Source organism: Lithobates pipiens, unplaced genomic scaffold, assembly GCF_037356315.1.
Source record: "Lithobates pipiens isolate NorthernLeopardFrog02 unplaced genomic scaffold, aLitPip1_a1.2 Scaffold_28, whole genome shotgun sequence".
NCBI classification, from domain to species: domain Eukaryota; kingdom Metazoa; phylum Chordata; class Amphibia; order Anura; family Ranidae; genus Lithobates; species Lithobates pipiens.
The window spans coordinates 134824176-134847286 of NW_027507789.1; the positions used below are offsets into that span (position 1 = coordinate 134824176).

General features: G+C 44.8%; 1 protein-coding gene across 1 annotated transcript in view; it reads right to left on the bottom strand.

Annotated features, from left to right (window-relative positions):
• Positions 1-23111, bottom strand: part of SLC26A11 (solute carrier family 26 member 11) — a 117675-nt gene that overhangs the window by 50131 nt on the left and 44433 nt on the right. The window contains exons 6-11 of the mRNA XM_077459595.1: positions 22956-23098; positions 22687-22862; positions 19654-19726; positions 18116-18166; positions 13237-13297; positions 13103-13158 (exon numbers count right to left, since the gene is read on the bottom strand). Coding sequence (XP_077315721.1) covers positions 13103-13158; positions 13237-13297; positions 18116-18166; positions 19654-19726; positions 22687-22862; positions 22956-23098 — 560 coding nt within the window. The remainder of the gene's footprint in view (positions 1-13102; positions 13159-13236; positions 13298-18115; positions 18167-19653; positions 19727-22686; positions 22863-22955; positions 23099-23111) is intronic.

The window sequence follows — 23111 nt, forward strand, 5'->3', positions numbered from 1 at the left end:
TTAGGGAGGTGAGGAGGTGATACAAATACTGGGACATTTTTACCTAAATATAGGTAATGCTTGAAAGGTTATGCTAAGCATCCATCTTGTTTCTGTCAGCCATCTTAATATTCACAAACTTCCATTTCACAATATGTACAGTTTGAACACCCCTTTAACTTCTCAGATAACTGTCTCAACATGAGATTCTTCTAACTCGTGTGTTCTCACACACTTATCTATAACCTTCACACTGTTTCTCAGCATCTTTTAGCTACAGAAGGAATTATGTATCTTTTCTTATATTAATTCAGCTAGCTTAGAACAAAGAACAATAGCGTTTTTGTCTTGACCAGCTGTAATCGTCTTGATGTCTACTGCGCATGTCTTATTCTGTATGACGTAAAATACCCTATATCATTTGCTTTGTAAAATCTCAATACAATTAGTTCTCGAAGGACGCCATGGTGTGTGTGTGATTTTATTTGTCCTTTGAGAATTGATTCCAGAGCGCTCTGAATTTATACAATACATTGGATCTAAGGTCTGAGAGGTTGAAGGGACCCCCCTAGACACAGAATTAACCCTAACAGAACTGGGAGCTCGTCCTGGGATGGATGTTAACCCTTAACGGACTTGGAAAGCTACTAACGGCTCGGTAAGTGAATTCTATTCTTATTGAGTGAAATTGACTTGCCGCAGTCCAGGTGTCAGGTGTGTGACTTGGCTTCCATCCCACAGAGATTGCTGTTGGGTTATAGAACCTCTCATAAGTATACATAAGTTGACCGGTCATGACCTTGGAGGTCATATAGTGTTTTGGGGACACTTGTAAAGGTTTTGGTGACCTTAAAAGAAAAGATCTTGGCGATCTTAGAAGAATAGGTTTTGGGGACCTAGGAAAAATTTACAGAGTACTCTAGAGTTTTCGTTCTGTTCGGCACAGAACTGGTGACTAATGATCAATGTATTGTGTAAACTTTGTGCATGATTGTATAACTGCTTTGCTTTAAAAGTATCACGCTGAATGAATTGCGCTGAGTGTGTATATGTGGACTGCTATTTTGTTTCCAGAACCAAAAGGCATACTTGGTGAGTAGTATTCCCGGAGGTTATAAAGTTACAATTTGGGTAAAGCTATTTTGTGAAAGGTAAACAGATTAATGTACATTGCAAGTTAAATTCATCTGTGGTTTAAATTTGTCTGAAACAAAACGGCAGCTCCATGAGCAAGATTGTGTGTTTATTGTATGTCTGAAATACTCTTGAACTTGTTCCAAATTTATTCTGTTACAGTCTTGAAGTGATTGTAGCTGTATTGGTATAGAAAAAGTATCACGGACAGTACTGATTTCTTTTTGGTAAAGGAATCTAGGTTGAGGTATTGTCTAATTGTCTGATTCACACTGTTGTCTGATTGTCTGCACCGCTAGGTGGCAGTCAAGCATGATACATTGTTTTGTTTTCATAGGAACACTAAATGTACAGAGCGATACCTAGTTAACCCTTAGGTGGACCATATGGCAGGATGGACAGAAAGCCAGTTTGGGTATTCTGACAACTTTGGATCCATTATTGATCCAGACTTTCCTGAGTAATCTCAAACCCCATTTAGTGGTCCCAGTCAAACAAATGATTACTGAATGGTCAACACTTTCTAGAACTGACTTTGGCAAAGCTCTTTCACAGAAAGATGTCTCCACACAACATTTACAAGGGAATACGAAGGGGAACTTTAGAGGCAGAGGAAATTTTAGAGGCAGATTTAGAGGCAGAAATGGAAGAGGGATGAGTCGCTCTAGAAACAATGGATGTTTCAATTGCGGTGCTGAGGATCACTGGGTGAGTCAGTGTCCTCACCCCACCCCTTCTCAGACTCCCGATTCCAGCTCTGTCCCTAACCAGACACAACAACCACGGGCATCCATCCAACAAGGTCCAGCGTTTCCAATCAAATGGGGAAATCAACAACAATGATGGGGCCCGGAGGGTAGTGTCCCAGCTTTTCCTTTTGTCTCAGATGATTTCACTGACAGTCCAATGGTTGCTATTTCAATAAATAGGAGACTCCTCCCCTATCTCGTTGATAGCGGGGCCACTAGGAGTACTATTTGTGAAGATCATTTCAGAGGCAAATGGGAACCAGCGGAACCCTCTTTGGGAATTAATGGGATACTGACAAAAACATATAGGACTCCACCCCTACCAATAGAAGATGATGAAGGGTACACCATATGCACACATTCTTTCAGGATAATACCAAGGTGTCCTGTAAATTTGTTGGGAAGAGACTTGTTTGGGCCACTAGGAATCACAATTAGAACCAACTCAGAAGGAGGTCTAGACATTTCCTCAGATAAAATCACTATAGTAGCATGCAAACCAGGTTCATTGATGCTGTCACAACAAAATAGTGAAGAAGATTTTGAGGATATAGACCCCCAGGTCTGGTCTACATCAGATCTGGATGTAGGACTTATTTCATGCACACCATACAAGGCCACTCTCAAAGAAGGTGCATTTCCTATCCATCACAAACAGTATCCACTCTCTAAAGAAAAGATGGATGGCATAGTGCCAATGGTGAAAAAGTTTCTGCAGGATGGAATCCTGGAGGAAATTATTTCTCCATACAACACACCTGTTAACCCTGTAAAGAAGCCGGATGGCTCCTTCAGATTTGTACAGGACTTGAGGGCCATAAATGACCTCATAGTCCCAATAGCACCCATTATACCTGATGTTCCATCTCTGCTGTCCTCCATTCCAGCAACAGCCAAATGTTTTACTGTGATTGATTTAAAGAATGCTTTTTTCTCTGTCCTTGTAGACAAGGAGACAAGGCCACTCTTTGCTTTTACTGTGTCGATTGACCAACACAATCGCCAGTTTACCTGGTGTAGAATGCCCCAGGGATATATAGACTCACCTGTGGTCTATTCTATAGTACTCCAAGCCACCCTCAGGCCTTGGACTGCCCCTCATGGTTCTGTACTGTTGCAATATGTTGATGATCTTTTGATTTGTAGTTCTTCAGAGGAGGACTGCCGAGCTGATAGCCTATCCTTATTGAAATGGTTACATACGTGTGGTCACAAAGTGTCTAAGAAAAAATTACAATGGTGTAGACAGGAGGTTGAGTACCTAGGGTTTGTGCTGTCTCCGGGAGTTAGGAAAGTCAGTCACAAAAGAATTGTTGCTATAGTGTGTCTGCCCCGCCCACTTACCAAGAAAGACCTGCTAACCTTTCTTGGAATGATTGGTTACTGCCGCCAATGGATACCTGACTGCTCTTTCTATGACAATATATTGAGACAAGCAACCCTCTCTGAAATGTCTGATATTGTAAAATGGTCTGATGAAATGTTAAATGCTTTTACCATGTTGAAAAGTGCAATGGTTACCAGCCCGAGCCTCGGCCTCCCTGATTTTAGCAAAATGTTTCACTTGTTTGCGAAAATTGCAGAACCATGGCGGGAGTACTGGCCCAGGAACATGGTGGGAGACTGCGCCCTGTAGCTTTTTTTTCAAGGGTGGTTCCAGTACAGGTGCAAGGCATGCCTGCTTGCCTCAGAGCGTTGGCTTCTTGTTCTATGGTCGCAGAGTTGGCAGCACCATTTACCTTGGGCCATAACACTACTTTATACACCTCACACAGCGTTACCACACTCCTCAAAACTTTACATACTCAGCATATGTCAGCACAAAGATTGAGTGGGTATGAAGTCATCCTCCTGTCCAATCCAAACCTGAAAATAAAAAGTTCAAACATAAACTCTGGCCCAGCTCCAATTTTGAATGCCTTATTAGGTCTTAAAGGAGAACAGGATGACTTACCACCACCTCATGACTGTACACAATCAATACATCAGGACACTTCACCTAGAGCAGATATGCTTTCAGTACCAATTCCTACTGCACAAACAGTTTTTGTTGATGGCTCTTGCAGCAGACCAAGTGATAATGTCTATCATGCAGGATATGCTGTTGTCCAACTGCCGGATACTGTCCTCGAGGCCAATCCAATACCCTATCAGTCTGCACAAGCTGCTGAATTGATAGCATTAACCCGTGCATGCCAGCTGTTTGCAGGAAAAGAGGTAAACATTTACACTGATTCCAGGTATGCTCATGGTGTGGTTTGGGACCATGGTGTAATATGGCTTCGCAGAGGATATGTGGCAGCAGATGGAAAGAGCATCTCACACTCTGACCTAGTCACAGCATTACTAGATGCAATTCAGTTGCCTTCAAAACTAGCTATCATGCACTGTAAGGCACATACAGGCCAAATGACTGATATAGCCAAAGGTAATGCACTAGCTGACAGAATAGCTAAAGAAGCTGCATCTACACAAAAGGCAAACATTCAAATGCCCATGCTGACACCTCAGCCATGTTCCCTGAAAGAGACACATTGGCTCACAGAACTGCAAGCTTTTGCCACCCCTGATGATATTGCGCAATGGAACTGTGATGGGATGATACAAAAGGATCCTAAAACAGGATTAATCTTCAAAGAGGGGAAGCCGTGTATTCCTGTTGCTAGCGCCCCCCTGTTCATTGCACAATATCACGGACTGGGTCACAAGGGATGGCATGCCACATGTGAACTTCTAGATGCAGATTTTTTCATTGCAGGATTACCTAATCTAGTCAAAGCTTTTGTAAGGAGATGTGTCACTTGCATTAGGAACAATCCAACAAACCCAAAGAAATCAAAGCATGAACATCTTGAGTACCCAACAACACCGTTTACCCATTTACAGATAGACTTTACACATATGCCCAAAGAAGGAAAGAAACAACAATATCTTTTGGTTATCGTGGACATAATGTCACGCTGGCCCGAAATTTTTGTCACCAACAATGAAAACGCACAAACTGTAGTGAAGATCCTCACACAGGAAATTATTCCTAGATGGGGGTGTCCATTGCAAATAAATTCAGACAATGGCCCAGCTTTCACAGCTAAAATATGCCAAGATCTTGTAAAAGTACTAAAAATAGACTGGAAATGTCACCTCCCCTACCATCCACAGAGTTCAGGAATTGTAGAGAGAATGAATAGAACAATTAAAGACAGGATAAGGAAAGCTACGGGTGGGAATTTTGGCAAGTGGAAAAAAGTTCTCCCAGCTGTATTAGCTGAAATCAGAATGACCCCTCACAGTGTGACGGGTTATTCCCCCTTTGAGGTACTCATGGGTAGGCCATTCCCCACACCGTGGGCTAATCATCCCTTGATGGTAGAGAAAGGTGATTTGGAACAAATACAGGAGGAATATGTAAAAAAACTGATTGAAACTCTTGATATTGTCGAAAGAAGAGTTGCTCGCACCTCTCCTTCTTCTTCACAGATACCAACCCACCCGTTCCAGGTCGGTGATCAAGTTGTGGTCCAGAGGCTTCAGAAAGGTCGAAAGCCGCAAGAGGTTCCATTCGGACCAGTGACCAAAGTGGTAGCCATCACCAGGACCGCCATCCTTACAGAGGAAAGTCCTACTTGGATCCATGCCAGCAGAGTAAAGAAGGTTGATCTAAGCCCAGGAATTCAAGAAAGGCTGAAAAGAGGTGAAGCAGGTGTTTTAAGTCCTCAAAAGACAAGCACAGACATAAAGGACAGTGATGTCACTCATGTCACCACAGACTTCTGGGAAGGCCTTTTGCCTTCTGGTGATGTTTCTACTTCTGATCTTTGTCCCAGTGTGGATAATAACTAACTGTATTTTTCATCCTGAAGACTTAGGTGCCTTGAAACTCATATGTGGTAAAAGCGAAATACACACCAACCATACTGACTTTCACCTCAGAAATCGCAGTAAAAGAGATGTCTCTAATGAATTGATCAAAGAAACAAGTTTTTCTGGAAAAATGTTACTGTTAAAATTTAAATATGCTTACGCTAGAAAGTCAGGATATGAAAAATGCTGGATTTGTAGTAAGTTGCACCCAGAAACTGCTAAAATCCCACTCTTAGCTGTCCCTCTGAACCTCAAGTCATTATTGGAAAATACTCTAGTCTTAAGTATTAAGAATGTCTCGGAAGGGTACCGCAATCAGAGTATTATGTTTTACACTTTAGGAAAGACACATGAACCCGAGTGGTGTGTTCAGTTAGGCAATACATCCAACGGAATAGGTATGTGTTCCAAGTCTGTATTTAACATTTCAAAGGGTATTCCCTTCCATACCAGTAACATTATCATGGGTCATATGTGTAGTTACAAAAATCAATCCCTTAACAACACCATTAGTGAACTTACTACATACAGGAACACAACCTCTGGGATACTTGTGAGTAAACTTGTTAGTGCTGCATTTGAGGCTGGAACTGAGCCCCAACGTAGTTCTCTAAGAAGCTTTTCATTGGGAAACAATACATATGTATGCTGTGCTAAAATTTGTTACCCATGGATCCCCGCAGGAGTGAAAGGATGGTGTTATTTAGCACAGTTGGTACCAGTAATGTCAGCCCTAGGCCAGAATCAGGAACATCACATACAAGTTACTTCAAGTCCAGTACATAGGTTAACTTATAAATACAAGAGAGAAACCCCACCTATGTTTTCTACTTCAGATAAGTCATGGACATGGTTTCCATCCTGGACAGGATGGGGCATAACCATGATGGACAAATTAAATAACTACACTAGTTTAATAAATGATGTTATGGAAAAAAACTCCCAAGATATAGGACTACTCAATGTCGAGCTCAAAGCAATTAGAAGACAACTAGAGTTACACGAATTAGCTATTGAAAGCATGAGTGCAGCTCTGACAGGTTTATGCGAAATGACCCAAGATTATGAATGTTGTACATGGTTTCACAATACCAGCCTGGAAATCCCAGACTACTATGATGTTATTAATCAACACCGAACACAGGTAAATGAATTAATGAAACAAGCAAGGGACATAGGTAATTATGGATGGAACCCCTTTTCTAGTTTGGGTTTAGGTGGAATGTTTTCATGGTTAAAGGACATAGTGATTATGATTATCATAGTACTATTGTTAGGATTGATAGGCTACTTGATTTTCAAGCTTATTCTACTTTGCATTAGCAAGTGTACTACACCAGACCAACCTTCTCACGCATATACACAATATCTGCAGCTTTATGTAAAAGAATATAACAAACGTAGCAAGAACCGTAGATTTCAGGAGGCTGCGGATCTGTAGAAGTCATTCCATGACTTAAAGAGGGGGTTGAAAGGTTATGCTAAGCATCCATCTTGTTTCTGTCAGCCATCTTAATATTCACAAACTTCCATTTCACAATATGTACAGTTTGAACACCCCTTTAACTTCTCAGATAACTGTCTCAACATGAGATTCTTCTAACTCGTGTGTTCTCACACACTTATCTATAACCTTCACACTGTTTCTCAGCATCTTTTAGCTACAGAAGGAATTATGTATCTTTTCTTATATTAATTCAGCTAGCTTAGAACAAAGAACAATAGCGTTTTTGTCTTGACCAGCTGTGATCGTCTTGATGTCTACTGCGCATGTCTTAATCTGTATGACGTAAAATACCCTATATCATTTGCTTTGTAAAATCTCAATACAATTAGTTCTCGAAGGACGCCATGGTGTGTGTGTGATTTTATTTGTCCTTTGAGAATTGATTCCAGAGCGCTCTGAATTTATACAATACATTGGATCTAAGGTCTGAGAGGTTGAAAGGACCACCCTAGACACAGGATTAACCCTTATTTAAGGTAAAAAATATCCTGCCCTCAGATCAGCCCTTTTCAACCAGGGTGCCTTGGCAAAATACCTAGAAATACATTACAAATTGTATACAAGCCAGATGGTGGATCAAGCCTGCTCTTTAATTACACAAAGCCACGACTTTCTAGACACTGGCATCCTAACAACCAATGACGTTATCAGTTAATAAGGAGGATGTCTGTTGCCTCCACAGCATCTTTGTTTGACCCTCTGCTGCCCCTCTCCCTCAGTAATGGGGTCACATTAGCTGATTGATGGAAAGAAATTGAGGGAGAAGAGAAACATTGGAATACTAGTCAGTACCAGTGTGCAAAACTGTATTTGCTTTGGAAGAATAAATCACCTCTAACTTTGGGTGTCTTACATGTGGATGTTGCTGCATTGTGTAAAACTATTATAATTTTTACATTTTAAAATGGGGTACCTTGAGTACTGTCCATAATTTTAACCACTTGCTTACTGGGCACTTAAACCCCCCTCAGTCCCAGACCAATTTTCAGCTTTCAGCGCTGATGCACTTTGAGTGACAATTACGCGGTCATACAACACTGTACCCAAATGAAATTTTTATCATTTTTTTCCCACAAATAGAGCTTTCTTTTGGTGGTATTTAGTTACAGCTCGGAGTTTTATTTTTTGCTAAACAAACAAAAAAAGATGCAAAAAAAAAAAAAATCATGTTTTAAAAGTTTGTTATAAAATTTTGCAAACGGGTCATTTTTCTCCTTCATTGAAGTGCGCTGATTAGGCGGCACTGCTGGGCACTGATGGGCGGCACTGCTGGGCGGCACTGGGGTGCAGCACCTTTGAGGCAGATTGGGTGGCACTGTGGGGTGGCACTGTGGGTGGCACTGTGGGTACTGACGGGGGGCACTTACTTTTGCTTTATTTTACTTCAGGATGGCACTGCGGGAGGCAGGTGGGCACAGGCAGGTGGCAGGTGGTCCCTTGTATTGATGGCCGTGATCGGGACTGATGTCCCGATCACGGCCGCCGGTGATCGGCTTTTTTTTTCTCTCCTCGCGCTGTCAGTGCGAGGAGGAATAATAGCCGATTACCGGCTCCGTTCTATCACATGATCAGCTGTCATTGGCTGACAGCTGATCACGTGATAAGGGGTCGGGATCGACCCCTTACACGGATCGGTGATCAGGCGAGTCTCACGGACTCGCCGATCACAGAGCGCGCCGCGCACGCCCCTCAGGGGGCGCGCAGGCCGCTCGTAACCGGGACGACGTCAATAGACGTAGTCCCAGAAATGTAGGTCCGCGCTAATGCCGTCATTTGGCAATAGCGCGGATCTGTAGTGGTTAAAGGGTGCCTTGATTGAAAAAAAAAAAAAAAAAAAAAAAAGAAAAAGTTGAGAAACACTGCTTTAGTACCAGATGACTTTACTACCCTTAGCTCAGCCATGCTGGCAGGAGAATGTGCTTAGCTGAGAAAGCCCCTCCCCCAGATGAAAGAAAATAATGCAATTTGTGAAATCATTCTGGCCTAGGCCAGAAACCAACTGAAGAAATGTAAAGTAAAAACATTATACCTTCCTATATAATTAATAAGGCTAGCAACATAAGGATTAAATATAGATATATAAACCACAACGTAAAATTTAAACTTTTTCCAAAAAAAGTAAAATTTTATAGTTTATAAGAGCAATGCCAATAAAATTCACAGACTTGTAGAATCACATATGTCACGAAATTATTCTTGAAGTAAGCCAATTACCTAAAATACGTGATTATATTGATTTGCAACTGATAAATTAAGGGTTATAACAAAAGCATAAATAACTGGAGGCATTTTTCAGAAAACAGGTGAGAAGGTAGGCTATTTATGTCAGACTAGACAGGCAATGCCTCTTCCACACAAAAATACATCTACCTGTCTGCTTGCAGCATCCTGCAGCATATAAACTGAGCTGTGCATATGCAGCTCAACTTACATCACTGGCACAGCCCCTGTGTGCTGGGATGGTTGATTCCTGTGCATGCAGGAGTTACGTCATCCCATGCTGGTCAATAAAGATGCCTGAAGACCAGCACTTGGGGACAATATGCCGGGGAGGAACACCTTGACCTGAACTTCGAATGTTAGAGAGAAGGTGACATGTGGATGCAGGGGAGGTGAGCTGTGAAGGGGGGAGTGGGAATTGAGCTGAGGACAAGGGCGAGAGGGTGAGCTGTAAAAAGGGGCGAGCTGCGGACAGTGGGAAGATGATGAGTTGTGGGCGGGAGGAGAGAAGGTGACATATGGATGGGAACAGGGGGGGATGGTGAGCTGTTCACAGGGGTGAGAGGGTGAGCTGTGGGTGGGAGGAGAGAAGGTGACATATGGATGGGAACAGGGGGAGATGGTGAGCTGTGAACAGGAGCAAGAAGGTGAGCTGTGGGTGGGAGGAGAGAAGGCGACATATGGATGAGGACTGGTGGAAAGGGTGAGCCGAGGACAGGGGCGAGAGGGTGATCAGCAGACAGGGGCGAGTGGGTGACCTGCGGACAGGGGCAAGAGGGTGATCTGCGGACAGGGGCGAGAGGGTGAGCCGTGGACAGGGGCGAGTGGGTGAGCTGTGGGTGGGAGGAGAGAAGGAGACATATGGATGGGGACTGGTGGAAAGGGTGATCCGCGGACAGGGGCGAGAGGGTGAGCTGTGGGTGGGAGGAGAGAATGCGACATATGGATGGGGACAGGGGCGAGAGGGTGAGCCATGGACAGGGGCGAGAGGGTGATCCGCGGACAGGGGCGAGAGGGTGATCCGCGGACAGGGGCGAGTGGGTGAGCCGTGGACAGGGGCGAGTGGGTGAGCCGTGGGTGGGAGGAGAGAAGGAGACATATGGATGGGGACTGGTGGAAAGGGTGATCCGCGGACAGGGGCGAGAGGGTGAGCTGTGGGTGGGAGGAGAGAATGCGACATATGGATGGGGACAGGGGCGAGAGGGTGAGCCGTGGACAGGGGCGAGAGGGTGATCCGCGGACAGGGGCGAGTGGGTGAGCCGTGGACAGGGGCGAGTGGGTGAGCTGTGGGTGGGAGGAGAGAAGGAGACATATGGATGGGGACTGGTGGAAAGGGTGATCCGCGGACAGGGGCGAGAGGGTGAGCTGTGGGTGGGAGGAGAGAATGCGACATATGGATGGGGACAGGGGCGAGAGGGTGAGCCGTGGACAGGGGCGAGAGGGTGATCCGCGGACAGGGGCGAGTGGGTGATCCGCGGACAGGGGCGAGTGGGTGAGCTGTGGGTGGGAGGAGAGAAGGAGACATATGGATGGGGACTGGTGGAAAGGGTGATCCGCGGACAGGGGCGAGAGGGTGAGCTGTGGGTGGGAGGAGAGAATGCGACATATGGATGGGGACAGGGGAGAGAGAGGGTGAGCCGTGGACAGGGGAGAGAGAGGGTGAGCCGTGGACAGGGGAGAGAGAGGGTGAGCCGTGGACAGGGGAGAGAGAGGGTGAGCCGTGGACAGGGGAGAGAGAGGGTGAGCCGTGGACAGGGGAGAGAGAGGGTGAGCCGTGGACAGGGGAGAGAGAGGGTGAGCCGTGGACAGGGGAGAGAGAGGGTGAGCCGTGGACAGGGGAGAGAGAGGGTGAGCCGTGGACAGGGGAGAGAGAGGGTGAGCCGTGGACAGGGGAGAGAGAGGGTGAGCCGTGGACAGGGGAGAGAGAGGGTGAGCCGTGGACAGGGGAGAGAGAGGGTGAGCCGTGGACAGGGGAGAGAGGGTGAGCCGTGGACAGTTTCGAGAGGGTGAGCCGCGGACAGTTTCGAGAGGGTGAGCCGTGAACAAGGGCGAGAGGGTGAGCTGTGAGTGGGAGGAGAAAAGGTGACATATGGATAGGGAAAGGGGCAAGAGGGTGAGCTGTGAACAGGGGCAAGAGGGTGAGCTGTGGACAGGGGCATAAGGGTGAGCTGTGAAAAAGGGCGAGAGGGAGAGCTGTGAAATGGGGCAAAAAGGTTGAGCTGTGGGTGGGAGAAGAGAAGGTGACATATGGATGGGGACAGGGGGAGAGGGTGATCCGTGGACAGGGGCGAGAGGGTGATCCGTGGACAGGGGCGAGAGGGTGATCTGTGAGTGGGAGGAGAGAAGGTGACATATGGATGTGGAAAGGGGCAAGAGGGTGAGCTGTGGACAGGGGCAAGAGGGTGAGCTGTGGACAGGGGCAAGAGGGTGAGCTGTGGACAGGGGCAAGAGGATGAGCTGTGAAAAGGGGCAAAAAGGTTGAGCTGTGGGTGGGAGAAGAGAAGGTGACATATGGATGGGGACCATGGGGAGAGGGTGAGCTGGCTGTGGACAAGGGCAAGAGGGTGAGCTGTGGCTGGGAGAAGCGAAGGTGACATATGGATGGGGAAAAGGGGAGAGGGCGAGCTGTGGACAGGGGAAAGATGGTGAGCTGTGGGTGGGAGGAGAGGAGGCGACATATGGATGGGGACAGGGGGAGATGGTGAACTGTGGACAGGGGCAAGAGGGTGAGCTGTTGGTGGGAGGAGAGAAGGTGACATATGTATGGGGACAAGTGGAAAGGGTGAGCTGTGCAAAGGGGCAAGAGGGTGAGCTGTGCAAAGGGGCAAGAGGGTGAGCTGTGCAAAGGGGCAAGAGGGATATGGATAGGGACAGGTGGAAAAGGTGAGTTGTAGACGGGGGGGGGGGGGTGAGCTGTGGACATGGGCGAGCTGTGGGTGGGAGGAGGGAAAGCAACATGTGGATGGGGACAGGCGGAAAGGGGCGAGGGGGTGAGCTGTGGACAGGGACGAGCTGTGGGTGGGAGGAGAGAAGGTGACATATGGATGGGTACAGGGGAAGATGGTGAGCTGTGGACAGGGGCAAGAGGGTGAGCTGTGGCTGGGAGGAGAGAAGGCAACATATGGATGGGGACAGGTGGAAAGGGTGAGCTGTGAAAAGGGACGAGGGGTGGGAGGAGAGAAAGCAACATATGGATGGGCACAGGTGAAAAGGGGCAAGGGGGTGAGCTGTGGATAGGGGCGAGAGGGTGAGCTGTGGATGGGATGAGAGAAGATGACATATGGATGGGAACAGGGGGCGTTGTGGACGGGGGGGAAGGGAAAGTGAGCTGTGGACGAGGGGGAGGGGGGCTAAGGATGGTGGGAAGGTGAGCTGTAGACAGGGGAAAGAAGGTGAGCCTTGATCATACTCTTATTTATCATCACTTTACTCCTCTTTCCTGAGGAATGGCAGGATTGGGGGTGGTGTGTTGACTGGGGATGGTGGGTTCATGCACCTAGTGTCTGAGGAAAAAAGCTCTGACCACAACAATAGCCATATTTTACTTTGTATGCCCATATTCTGTAAATCACAGCTGTGTGCAACAAAGTTTACTTTTAAACCCGTATCTACCAGGAAATAATAAAGTTGATATAGTAATGTGCTGTCTTACCTGTAAGGATGCCACCTGCTGGGGTACACACTCCAGTCTGAGAGTTCAGTGCTGTCCTAAAACACATACATATTGTCAGAGATACAAAGACCAATTACATATACATTATTAATGGGATTTACACATTTACTCACCTGCCAAAGCTACCTGTTACAGGGTATGCGGACAAGAAGGAGCCCAGGATATTTGTAAGGCCTACAGAAAATAAAGCAGGTTAGGAAAAAAAAAAATTATTTTTATAACAGTTTACCTGTAAAATCCTTTTCTTTGAGTACATCACGGGACACAGAGCACCATAGTAATCACTATGTGGTATATAAGCACCTTCATCTGATGGACACTGGTATACCCAATACAGGAAACCCATCCTCCTACCAGGAATACCTCAGTTTTTGTAGCAAAGCAATATACCTAAACCCCAGAAAGAGGGGAGGGACCTCTGTGTCCTGTGATGTACACCAAGAAAAGGATTTTAGAGGTAAGCCGTTACAAAAATTATTTTTTCTTTATCGTACATCACAGGACACAGAGCACCATAGTAATCACTATGTGCGATGTCCCATAGCAATACTATTTGAGGGGAGGGAGACACAACCCGTAGGGCACCCCCAGACTTGAGGACCTATACTGCAGCCTGCAGCACACTGTGCCCAAAAGCGATAACCTCGTGCCTTCTTACATCCACCTGATAAAACTTGGTGAATGTATTATGTACTAAAGACCAAGTTGCAGCCTTACAGATCTGAGCCATGGAGGCCTGGTGATGCACTGCCCAAGAAGCACTGGTAGAGTGCGCTTTGACTTGAAAAGGTAGAATCTTACCCATTAAATCATAAGTTTGAATTATAACTGGCCAAATCCACTTAGCGACAGTGGATTTCGGCGCTGCCTGTCCTTTCTTAGGACCTTCTGGCAATATAAATAAGACATCAGTCTTCTGGATCTGAGCAGTCATCTTTAAATAGACTTTGATTGCTCTCACTACATCAAGACAATGTAGCGACTTCTCTTCCCTGGAACATGGTTTTGGAAAAAACGATGGCATGACAATATCTTGGTGCAGGTGGAAACTTTTGGCAGAAAACCTGGACGAGGGTGCAACACCACTCTGTCCTCATGAATAATCGAGTATGGCTCTTCACAAGAAATAGCAGCCAACTCCAAAACCCTCCTTGCTGAGCATATAGCAACCAAGAACACTAACTTCCTTGTCAGAAGGACTAAGGGAATATGTTGTATTAGTTCAAATGACTGTTTTTGTAACCCTGACAAAATTAAGTTCAAGTCCCAAGGGTTCAAAGGAGGTCTGACTGTCGGATTAAGCCGCATCACCCCTTTCATAAAACCCCGGATCAAATAGATAGAACTCAAGGCCACCTTCATCTCTACCCCTAATTGTAGAAAGGCAAGAATTCTGCCTATGATATATCTCTGAGGGTGCCAACCCTTTGATTCCCACCAGAAAACATAAGCCTATAATATATAGTTGTGGAAGCTGGCTTCCTTGCATTAATCAAGGTAGAGATAACTGACCTGGAAAAGCCCATGTTTCTTCAGAATGTGGGCTTCAATAGCCAAGCAGTTAAATTTAGAGTTTGTAAGGTAGGATGGAATATCGGCACCTGTGAGAGTAGGTCTGGCCATAGTGGAAGAGACCATGGATCCTCCACCACCATTTTTAAGATCTTTGCATACCAGAACATTCTGGGCCACGCTGTGGCTACCAGAATTACCGGCTTTCTTTCCAGCTTGATCCTGCAAAGAAGTCGACTGAGTAGGGGGAAATGCATAAATCAGTGAGAACTTACCCCACGGGGTCACCAACGCATCTGTTCCGCATGCGAGTGGAACCCTAGTCCTGGACACAAAGTTGACCAACTTCATGTTGAACCTGGACGTCAGAAGATCTATGTCCGGAGTCCCCCATTTCTGGCAAACCGCTCAAAAAATGTCAGGGTGAAGAGACCATTCCCCCGGGAGCAACTGCTGGAGGCTCAAGAAGTCCGCCTGCCAATTCTCTACTCCCGGAGTGAAAACTGCTGATAGGCACGGAACATTCCTCTCTGCCCAAGTTAGGATAAAGTTCACCTCCCTGTACTGAGAGACTCCTGGTGCCCCCTTGGTGATTGATGTAAGCCACAGCTGTGGCATTGTCGGATTGTATCCTGAGAGGACAACCCCGTAACCTGAATGTCTAGGCCTTTGAGAGTCAGATCTACTGCCTGGATCTCTAGGATGTTGATGGGCTTTCTGTCCTTGACCACTGTCCCTGGACAGTTGTCTTTTCTAGCACTGCTCCCCAGCCTAAAAAGGCTGTCGTTACCACCTTCCAGATAATTGGTCTGAAGGATTTTCCTTTTAGCATATTCTGGGTTAGCAACCACCAACTGAGGCTTTGGGATACCCCTAGTGACAGCAACATTGGCAAGTCTAAAGCTTGAAGCATCTTGTTCCAAGCAGACAGGATACTCTTTTGCAACAGTCTCGAATGGAACTGGGCATAGGGCTTGGAATGAAGCCACCATCTTTGCTAACAACCTCATGCAAAGACGAATGAAGGGATCTCCTTTTGACCTGACCATCTGCACCACTCTTTTATGGAGTTGATCTTTGCCAGAGGCAAGAACACCTTCTTCTGGGCTGTGTCTGTGATCAGACCTAAGTTCTCCAGCCATTTTAGCGGTTTTATGGAAGACTTCTTTAAGTTGAGAATGCAACCTAGATTTTCCAGGTAACTGGTTGTAATGCTTACGCTTTGCTCCAAACGAGCTTAGTCACTGACGAAAAAACTGAGGTACTCCTGGTAGGAGGAGGGGTTATACAGGCAGTGAACTTCCTGTATTGGGTATACCAGTGTCCATCACCCAAAGGTGCCTATATATCACATAGTGATTACTATGGTGCTTTGTGTCCCATGATGTACGATAAAGAAATAAACTTTACAGTCTCTAAGCAAGCACATGTAGTAATGTTACCACAGCCTATCATATTTACTTAATACGCTGGTAGACTTATTCATAGTTATTTGTCACACATATTGCTGCATGAATGTGAGAAAATTCATTGTTTTAGGCTGCTTTGCAGTTCAGGTTGAACATACCCCAAGGCACTAAAGCAACATACCTGCAGTGTAGCCCACCATGGCATTGTGTTAGAAAAAAAGGGTCGTGTGCAATTCTAAATGAGCTGTCTTAACTCAATGCAAGTTAACATGCAACGTGATGCCTGTTAACGCATATATATTATATAATTAATAAATATATATTTTGAAGTATGTATTATTTACTCAAAAAGTACCATCTATTACTCTCAGCCTCCTCCTAATCTCCAAATACCTTTTTTTGCTCTTGTGATCCCACTTCCTGTTAGAAGGGGAAGCTACTTTAGTCCTCCATGGTTCGATTGTATGTAGGCATGTAGCCACCCTCTCTTACTCACTCCTGATATAGACTAGAACTATAGACTACGAGATTTGTAGTGTGTATAGAGCAGCAAACATGGTAGCAGGGAACATGCACTGCTCATAGCAAACAAAAAAAGTGAGGGGGGAAAGGATATGTTTGGGACCTCAGGAAGGAGAGGACATAGAGCTGAAAAACACAAAAGAGGCAAAACTGAATCTTCCAATGGGGACACCTGTCCAGTGACAACTTCTAAACGGGGAACGCTCAGCACCTTATAGACATTTCCTCACTTCTTGATGTCTCTCAAGACAGTATGTATAGGGGAGAGAAGTATCAGAACAGTGATGGAGAGATGTAGGGGAGCGCTGGAAAGGAGAGTATCAGTGGATCAGTACTGGAAAGCTGTAGGGGGGCTCGAGAAGAGAGTATCACTGGATCAGTGCTGGAGAGGAGAGGATCAGTAGAACGGTGCTGGAGAGGAGAGGATCAGTAGAACGGTGCTGGAGAGGAGAGGATCAGTAGAACGGTGCTGGAGAGGAGAGGATCAGTAGAACGGTGCTGGAGAGGAGAAGATCAGTTGCTCAGTGCTGGAGAGGAGAAGATCAGTTGCTCAGTGCTGGAGAGGAGAAGATCAGTTGCTCAGTGCTGGAGAGGAGAAGATCAGTTGCTCAGTGCTGGAGAGGAGAAGATCAGTTGCTCAGTGCTGGAGAGGAGAAGATCAGTTGCTCAGTGCTGGAGAGGAGAAGATCAGTTGCTCAGTGCTGGAGAGGAGAAGATCAGTTGCTCAGTGCTGGAGAGGAGAAGATCAGTTGCTCAGTGCTGGAGAGGAGAAGATCAGTTGCTCAGTGCTGGAGAGGAGAAGATCAGTTGCTCAGTGCTGGAGAGGAGAAGATCAGTTGCTCAGTGCTGGAGAGGAGAAGATCAGTTGCTCAGTGCTGGAGAGGAGAAAATCAGTTGCTCAGTGCTGGAGAGGATCAGTTGATCAGTGCTGGAGAGGATCAGTTGATCAGTGCTGGAGAGGATCAGTTGATCAGTGCTGGAGAGGAGAGGATCAGTTGATCAGTGCTGGAGAGGAGAGGATCAGTTGATCAGTGCTGGAGAGGAGAGGATCAGTTGATCAGTGCTGGAGAGGAGAGGATCAGTTGATCAGTGCTGGAGAGGAGAGGATCAGTGCTGGAGAAGGGAGTACCAGTGGATCAGTGCTGGAGAGGCGAAAATCAGTGGATCAGTGCTGGAGCAGGGAGTACCAGTGGATCAGTGCTGGATAGGAGAGGATCAGGGCTGGCAAGGCGAAAATCAGTGGATCAATGCTGGAGAGGTGTGTAGAAGTGCTGGGCACGTGTACATTTTTACCACCCCCAACCGCAAGTGTAAATTAGTAACATTCATTAAACATTCACTGGTAGTGAATCAATCACTATCATTTAAAAAAAATTGCACCAGGAAGATTCACCTGCAGTATTAACCACTTTAAAATTATGCCCCTAAGGTACCCTTGATACATATAGTATCAAAAATAACATTCAACTACTTTTCCAAAAACACTAACTTTTTCATAGATGGGAAAACAAAGATGCCAAAATAAAAGAAACTAATAAAATGTTGTTACCAATGGCCAGAAGCTCTTGGTTAGTATTTATTCTGTAGTTATTCTGAGATGCTGCAACACAAAGAGCACATTATTATAACAGATACACACACCTACAATACAAATTACGCTTTAGAAATGTAACATGTAGCACTTTCTGATCGCTCCTATATCCATTGATCACTGAAGAATAGTAAATAGCATTTACTATAGTTCAGTATTGTGAATGAATAAGAGACTCCCATTTGTTCAAGTACAGTGCAGCTCAGGATGCAGAGAAAGGGACTGAATGTCTCAAAAAAAAAAAAAAAAAAAAGAGAGACATCAGTAGTCTATTTAAACCTCTAGTATCTCACAAAAGACCCCCTCCCCAAAATATATAAAAAAGGAAAAATAAATAATAAAGAAAAACTACCATAGTGAGGACTGGTTTACACAGGACATACTATAGCATACACCCCTGAGAGGCCATGTTTACCTACTCAGGAATTCACGTGTGTTCTGCACGAGCACAGCCATTGCTTCCAAACTGACATCCGTGTAGGTCTGGGTGCATGTCCTCTTGCACAAGCTCATGGGGTCATGTAGCCACACGGATGTCAGATTGGGAGCAGAGGCTGTGCCCATGCAGCGGCTGCATCCCAATTGACATGAATGGGATTGCATGGAACCCTGGGCATCCCCATGTGGGTAAACACAGCTCTCCATGGGCATACACATTAGTACGCCCAATGTGAAAGAGTCCTAGGAATTTAGCAGGAATTTTGTAAGTTATGTTGTGTTTGTGTGCACCAACAATGATTTTTTTCCCCACAAACAGAGCTTTCTTTTGGTGGTATTTGATCACCTCTGCGGTTTTTATTTTTGCGCTATAAACAAATGGCGACAATTTTGAAAAAAAAACACATTATTTTTTGCTATAATAAATATCCCCAAAAAATATATAAAAAAAACTTTTTTTCCCCTTAGTTTAGGCCGATACGTATTCTTCTACATATTTTTGGTAAAAAAAAAAAAAAAATCACAATAAGTGTTTATTGATTTGTTTGCGCAAAAGTTATAGCGTCTACAAAATAGGGGTTAGTTTTATGGCATTTTTATGAATTATTTTTTTTTACTAGCAATGGCGGTGATCTGCAATTTTTATCGTGACTGCGATATTATGGCAGACACATCACACAATTTTGACACTGACAGTAAAGGGGTTATCCACTAGCTGGCTAGGAAGGGGTTAAGTGTGTCCTAGGGAGTGATTCTAACTGTTAGGGGGCATGGCTACGAGTGACACGTCACTGATCACCGCTCCCGAGCACAGGGAACTGTGATCAGTGACAGTGTCACTAGGCAGAACGGGGAGATGCTTGTTTAAATTGGCATCACACTGTCCTACCTCTCCCTGAGACGTTCACGAGTATCCCCGCAGACGTTAAGTCCACGGGACCCGCAATCCTACTCACGGAGCTCGTGGCGGGTGCGCACGCGCCGCCGGTGGCTCAAACACACGATGTCGACGTAAATGTACAGGCGGCGGTCGGCAAGCGGTTAAATATAGTACTCACCAAAAGCTCTAGCAATGGCAACACTCTCCAGTACTCCCATCAGTGGAATGATGATAATCCCAGCTCCAATGTTCTGTTAAAGATTCAGCTTATTATAGTTATAGTGTGTTTATCACATGCAGAACATATTGCAAATCCACATTAACTAAGATTTACTTTAATTATAAAATGTCATTGTTAGTTGAACATCATCTACCTCTCTCCTCCAGACACTGACTTAAACACCCTACCTACTAGGTTTTAACACTAAGGCAGACCATAGATTATTCAATTTTTCTTCCACCACAGGTTCCATCATTTGGGAAAAACCCAACAGGCTGGTTGTGCACAAGTTGAGCAATAGCTGAACTTGAGCACAATGAGGATGCCTGTACATGGATTGAAATTCAGCCGATTCCTACCGAACCAGACAAATTTTGATCCATGTATGGCCAGCTTAACACTTCCCTACAATCCTTCCATAAACAGACAACAAAATTACTTAATTTAACTTAAAAGTGGAACTTTGCTCTCTAAATCAATATTGACTATTTTGAATCCTTATGCTGCCAGAATTAGTAAATACATAGGAAAGTATATCATAATTACTTGTTTTAAACTGTTCTTTTACATTTCTTTAGCCACGTCCTAGTTTCCATGCCTAGGCAAATTGTGTCCTACATCCCAGGAGTCTTCAGGAGGGGAGGAGGGTTTTTTCTCAGCTAAGCACACCCTCCTGCCTGCATGCCTGAGCTAAGGGCAGATGAATTTCAGGAAGTAAATGCCACATGCATCATCTGCAAGATGGCTGCGGCCAGAAATGCTAGAGGGTGCTTTTGTAAATGATTTCTCAGCAAAATAAAGAATGGAAACATGGATGGATGGATGGGCGAGTTTGCTTTGATGTTTAAAAAAAGAATTAAACAGAGCTTTTGGTTTGTGGTGCTCGGATACGGTGTAGTTCTGATTTAACTCACCTAAGCATTAAAGCATTTTTTACCCCAACACTTCATATTTCTGATATGTGCCTGCTGTACCATGTACTTGTATGAGAAAGCATCTGGTGTTCCAATCAGTGTCTCTGCTTTCCTATTAAAAACTAACCACACTAAGCAGAACAGCTGGGAACTCCGCCTGCTCTCCTCCAATGATCAGACTTGTCCTGACACCCCCCTCCCCCCATATTTAGTGGGATGCTCAGTGTACTGCTGCTTCTCCTTTCTCAGCTCTTATGCAGCTGAGAACAGAGGGAATGTGTAAGGGGAAGGTATTTATAATGTATTTTTATATCTATACACAAATGTTTTGCCTTTCATTTATATTTTAAACTGAATGGGTTGTTTTACAAGGTGATCATTTACAATCATGTTAAAAGAGAAGTAAAGGAATTTATTTTTTTCAGTTTCATACTTACCTAGGTGGATGTAGCATCGGTCTGATGCTGCAGCCGGTTTCCCTGGCGTCTTTTCACTGAGAACCGAGCGACTGAACACCGCTGATGGCTCAATTTTCACAGCTCCCCAAGCAGAGAGCTGCAGACTGTCAGTTACTGCTCTCTGCTCCCTCCACGCTCACTGGATCGCTGAGCTGTGAAGGGGCGGGGAGAGGCCGGCTCAGGCTCTCAATGGCTCGCTAAGAGGCTGAGCAGGATGTCAAATGATCGATAAATGGTGTATTACATGCTGTTCATACTCACTCAGTCCCTATGAGATTCATTTTCTGTATTCTGCAAAAAACCTGGTTGAATCTGCTGTTCTATCTTCCCTTTTGTACAAGTCCCCAATTCACCTAGGGATTTTGCAGGGCAGTGTCGGCAGCTCTGCACATGCTCAGTTTTCAGTGTATTTCTACCATGAGCATTTCCTCCGGATCACATCTGAGTAGCCCATGTGACTATAGAGTCACACATGTGGGTGTATACACAGTGGTAAACGACAGTCCACTCTCTCCCTTCTTCTCCATGCCCACTAACCAGCTAAACACAATGGGAGTGGGATATTACATGTAGATTGATAGTCGGCTTCACCTCCATCTTATTCTGCTATACATACATGATATTTCCAAACACAAAGATTTGATTTCAAATATATATTTTTATGTCAATTTAAAACAATTTATGGATATTTATTTATTTTTACTCTGTATTCCAAGGCTGTTTTTTTTATTTTGAACATGTGACCAGCAAAGGACTAGAAGCTCCTCCTACTCATGTTTCCTTGCAGACAGGCTGGGAAAGATCAGGATCATACGACAGCTGTATATTATGAAAAAGGTACTTAAATGCTATTTTTTAATTAAAATAATTACAGTGCCATCATCCACATATAGAAAGAGAAGGGATGATGTAAATTAAACTGTGTGTTTAGTAGCTCTTTAAATATTTTCCTCTTTCTTCATCTCACCTTCCTCTCCTTTTATTTTTAAACTTCCTGTCTACTAGATAATATTCTGCCAAATTTGATCTTGTTTTACCAGTTCAACACTTGGCAACTTCAAATTAATTGAAGATACATTTTATTAAAGACAGATTTAGGAAAACATCCTTATTTGCTTGAAGTTTGATTTATCCCTTTTCCTATTACTGGATATCTTCCTAAATCACTGTAGGTTTATTCCTTAAAGTGTAAGTCCATGCTAAATCTAAAATCCCTGCATCTATAGACACCCACAGAACCTGATCCGACCTGATCCCATGCTGAGCTGTCAGCCACAGCTTCTCTATGTAGGAGAGTGCAGAGGACACGTCCAGCAACGGAAATCCTATAGTAAGTCTATGGGTGACTTCACTCCCCATTTCACAGCCGCTGTCGCCGGGTCATCTGCAGAGCTTCCGACATTGGAGATCGGGTCAGATCGCTTTCAAAAAAGGTATATATACAGATTTTTTCTTTACAGGGATAGATAGGTTAGTGTTATATCGAGGGTGTCTATAGATGCAGGGATTTTAATTTTATCACGGACTTCCACTTTAATAATAAGAGGTTACATAAATGTTACAGCAAATAACAATCATAAAAGAGTCTCCTTTATGTATCTTAGCAACAGTTCACCTACCTGCGCCATATCCCTAAAAGGAACAGTGCGATTGCCTGCAGTCTCTGAGAAGGGGGGGAGATGGAATTGAGGGAGGCCTTCTGCAGTCTTTCCAGTAAGGACAAAAGGAGATAACCCCATTACTTCAAATGAGTAGGCCACCAACCCAGCAGCCACCACCACAATCGCATTTCGAGCTACAGCAACATAGAAAGTTATTAGATATCAGGTGACCCTCAAAGGCTTAAAGACCTACCACTGAAAAAAAAAAGCCTTCTGTGTTTACCTACCAGTTGTAGTCACCCAAATAATGATGTAGCTGCATCGATAACATCTTGGCATTCCTCTATATGTTCTTGGGAAATGATCCTTCATCCACTTAAGCGCCAAAAGAAAGCCAATACACAGTAAACCTAGGATGGCATCCCCAAGTCTAGAAAACATTG